The 4223-nt window shown below is 35.6% G+C and overlaps 1 protein-coding gene across 1 annotated transcript; it reads right to left on the reverse strand.

Annotated features, from left to right (window-relative positions):
• Window positions 1-2668: 2668 nt before the first annotated feature.
• On the reverse strand, window positions 2669-3916 carry LOC144554399 (Lactoylglutathione lyase / glyoxalase I family protein). The gene is made up of 2 exons (XM_078302724.1): window positions 3530-3916; window positions 2669-3107 (listed from the first exon to the last, which is right to left on the reverse strand). The coding sequence occupies exons 1-2, from the start codon at window positions 3784-3786 to the stop codon at window positions 2891-2893; spliced, it is 474 nt and encodes a 157-aa protein (XP_078158850.1). The 5' UTR covers window positions 3787-3916; the 3' UTR covers window positions 2669-2890.
• Between the last annotated feature and the right edge of the window lie 307 nt (window positions 3917-4223).

The raw sequence follows: 4223 nt of genomic DNA on the forward strand, positions 1-4223 counted from the left end.
GTTTGATCGGAGCCACTTGATTCTTATTAAGATTCGTAGGTACCTGATTCACAATAACCATGAGACTATTCATATGGCTAGAGTAGAACAAACAGGCCGTGTCGTGCTGTGCTGTGATTAACACGCTGTGACTTTGGTCTCATGCTATGATTAAGCTATTTTTTTATGTGCCGTAACCAAAATATCAAGGATGGTCATGGCACGTAAATAGTCACGTCGTGCTCAAACGTACCGTGACTTAACGTGACTTGCATGTCTCGCGTGACAATTTGATCATAATTAAGGTTAATTTATTCAAGATTCATTATTTGATCAGGATCTAACGGTCTTAATTATACGTGACTCACGTAACCATATGGCGTGTCATGCCGTACTGTGATGAGATCTTTCACTTGACGTGACGTGTCATGTCAAATTTTCTGAAAATAATTACGGTACACAAATAATCACAACACGTAACCGATACATACTGTAACATTATGTACTGTAATCGTGTTATTTCATGATAAAACCAGCTCCACCGTGCTATTTTTCCTACTCTACATATGGCAACATTGATTTTCATGAGACCGCCTTTGATTCCCTACTTGTTACATATGATTGAGCTCGGAAACTATTATAATCTCTGATCTGTAATGAAGCCCAATACTGTTGGATTTTGCTGGAGTCTTTTCGGCCTAGTATCTCGGGCCTGTTAATTGTTAAAATAAACTAGCAGGAAAATCAAAGCATTGGTTTCAGAGGCGAATCTACTGCAGCACAGGGGCAGCCGCTCCCCTGTTGGATTTCAAGTTTTAGCGATGATTTATTGATAATAATTGACTTTAGTTCTCTCTGAAAATTTTTTTGGTCCCCTCTGAATGTTTGATTTATAATTCGGATTAAATTTAGTGTAAATATCAAAATAAATTTTTTGAATTATGATTAGTAATATTAATTATAAGTTATAAATCAGAAATTATAAGTCAGGATATTGGAAAATATAAGTCAAAATATTATTTTTTTTTATCGAGTACCCAATTAGTTAATGGGTTTAAATATGATAAACAATTTAAACCCGATTCGATATTTTTTTGCCACTCCCTGACAAAAATTCTGGATCCGCCCCTGATTGATTTTACTTTTCCTTTGTTTTTTTCTCCTTCGCTTTTGGTACAAGTTTGTAGGTACAAAAAAAATTATTAATATAAAAAATTCAAATTCTACGGTCTACAATCTATTTAGCAAGATTTTGAAAAATGTCCAAACTGCAATTTTATTTTACACTTTCGGACTAACTTTCTGCAAATTAAATCCACGGTTTTAGCATCTCCAAAATTGCATAACAGATCCATGATTATTTAAAAACTTTAGAAATCTTAATTTCTGAAAAGTGATTAATAGTTATTTAAAAACTTATTTAAATTGTTGAAATTTAGATGGAGATTTAACTATAAACACTAAAGTTAAAGATTAAAACTTAAAGAGCACCATCGGAAGTTATGTTCAATTATCTACATTAGTATATTTTTTACAATTGTTTGATGACAATTATAACAAAGTTGAAATGCCGTAATAATTTACATGTGTATAGATAAAATAATGTAGATCATATCTAATAGTTTTATTTTGACATTTAAGTTTCAAATTTTGAGTTATTAAAATTTTAAAAAATGTCGGCATGATGAAGTCACTTTAACCCTCCTCATATAGAAATACATCATTTAGATTTTGATTTCTTAAATTTCCGATTAATATTACGAGGTCAAATAAGAACAAATTGTATTATAAAATAATATATTTCTTCGCTAATAGGAATTTGCCACGCATCTCTTTCGGTTAGTGATTTTGCGATGGCCAGAAGTCCATTACTAATAGGAATTCACTGGAGATGTCCTTTCTGGACTGTACTGGACGACAACCATAAGACTAGATACAAGGAAGTCTGAGGGGCTTATTAGCATATCTCGAGGCAACAACAGAAAATCAATTGAACTATTAAAGCACAAATTAATTCAAAATTGATTTTTTTTTTTGAATGGTAATTCAAAATCGAATTGAACTCGAGTTCTGCACAAGATCAATTATTAGAATATATTTTTACTTCCATATCATCTTTACATATTTAAAGTCTAAAATAATTACAAGCAAAGAAAAAAAAGTCTAAAATAATTAATGTTTATTATTTTTAGTTGTATTTTTACCTTTTAGATATTTATTATCTTTCACGCGTGAAATATAAATTACATTGATATCTAAAGAACGACAATGTTATATTGTCAGTGGTAGAGATACCGATCTAAATAAAATAATTAAATATCTAGTCACTCAAAATTAAATTCAAGCAAGTCAACAAAAAATTTCAAATTACATGAAAAACGAACGTCATGCTGCTACCGTCATCCATTGCCTGGTCGATTTATTAAACAAAGAGAAAATTCAAAGTTGCCATTTGAAATATTCAAATCGAAATCATAAAAGCTAACAGCGACATATGGGTAAACCTTGGACCCACATCACGGATAATACGCTAACCACAATAAATGCAAAAGCATAAAAAATCAAGATAATGAAGCAGCTTAACTGACAGAGTGACAAGTGCCCGGTTCTAAAATACTAACGGACAAATAAGAATAGCCAAAAGTGGGTCCCGCAATTGCATTTAGGATTTCAACAAAAAGAAACAAAGAAAACGCCATTCCAATTATCTTAAACCAACATCAACAAGTCTTTTACCATCAGTTACAATTATAGGACATTTAAAGAGCAACTATCAACTGTCTTTCACTAAGCATCACACCTTTTGACTAAACAAAACACAGCAAAGCAACATCTACCCCTATTACACTACTACTAAAATATAAAAGTCCCTTCACCGGGTACTACGACAAAAGAACCTCCAGTTCAATCATCAGGCTTCAGCCTCAGCGGCCTTTGCTGGAGAAACAACGATCCAGGACACACCAAAAGGGTCCACCAGGTTTCCTAGGGCCCCACCGCCGCATGCTGTTTCGTCAACACCGATCTCTCCCTGCAACTGGGCCCCAGCCTTCACTGCCTTACCAACTGCTGTCTCCACGTCATCAACTTGGACCCGAATCCGCACTGACGGGGATGTTCCTTCCTTGCTGGTGCAAAAAGAGGGAAGAAGAATTTTTAAGGGCTCAAGGCAACAGAACAGTGAAAATATCAAAGAAAGACGACGATTTGTTACAAGATCTAACAACTTATTTTAAAAAATGGTGAAATATACACAAAAAAATGTAGAGACGATAGAAATATTTAAACATTCTGGAGCCTCATAGCGAAAATAATAGCACCAGTGCACTATGAGCTACATTTTTCCTAATTGCTCTGGTACAAGAGAACACAATGTATAATAACTATCAAATCTAAACAAAAAAATAAATAAACAGAGAAGATACCACATGATCCAGAGCACAAACAGGCAACAGTCAGCGAGAAAACCGAGAAGCTTAGTAGTTCTGTCTAAGGTAAAAAAAAAAAAAAAAAAAAGCACTAATGAATCGGATCTGAGAAAAATACATACACAGGAGCTAAATCTTCCAGCTGGCCACAGATTAACAAGGAGGTGTCGCTGATCTTGAGCTCGGCACAGAGTAGAGAGGGCTGCTCCTGCTCAGCCTTGCGCTTGGAGCAGCATGCACGACTCGCCTCCTCTGCACCAAAAGCCGCCTTATAGAAGGTCACTGCCTCCTCAGCCTTCGACGCCGGTACGGACACCTGAATCAACACGCCGGAGATGGCGATATTAGCCGATGCACCGTTCTGCGCTTCCTCGGCCATGGCAGTAAGAGAAACCTGAAAAGACTGAAAGAGAAAGGGCTTTGTTTTTCTTCGGTAGAGAGAGAAAAATGTTAATGGGAGGGAAAAGGAAGAGATAGGGATATTTATAGAAAAAAAAGGTAGTCACGAGGATAGGATAAGGCTGTGTTTTCGCATTTAAATTTTGTCCGAATTTGAACGGTATCGTTATACAGTTGATTGACGAAATTGCCACTTGGCTTGTGGAGTTGTGGGTGGAAAAAGGTCACAAATGCACTCTTTATTACTGTCGGATTTTGAGAGCGTGAATCCCCATAAGAAATGGGGAAACATAAACTGTGGACTACGCGGTAAAATCGAGCTGGTTTGGTGGTTTTTACCGTAATTTGATCAAATATCTGGAGCAAATTCACAAGTAGAACAGGGGACCGGTGTCTAGGAATTCGTATCCTCTGAGA

The sequence above is a fragment of the Carex rostrata genome, chromosome 1 (assembly GCF_964058835.1).
Source record: "Carex rostrata chromosome 1, lpCarRost1.2, whole genome shotgun sequence".
Classification (NCBI taxonomy): domain Eukaryota; kingdom Viridiplantae; phylum Streptophyta; class Magnoliopsida; order Poales; family Cyperaceae; genus Carex; species Carex rostrata.

What these genes read in the sequence shown, in the direction of transcription:
- LOC144554399 (XM_078302724.1), bottom strand. Translation starts at nt 3,786, where the DNA reads ATGGCCGAGGAAGCGCAGAACGGTGCATCGGCTAATATCGCCATCTCC. An exon ending in CTGGAAGATTTAGCTCCTGT is followed by an intron (nt 3,108 to 3,529) that starts GTATGTATTTTT and finishes TTTTTGCACCAG; the next exon opens with CAAGGAAGGAACATCCCCGT.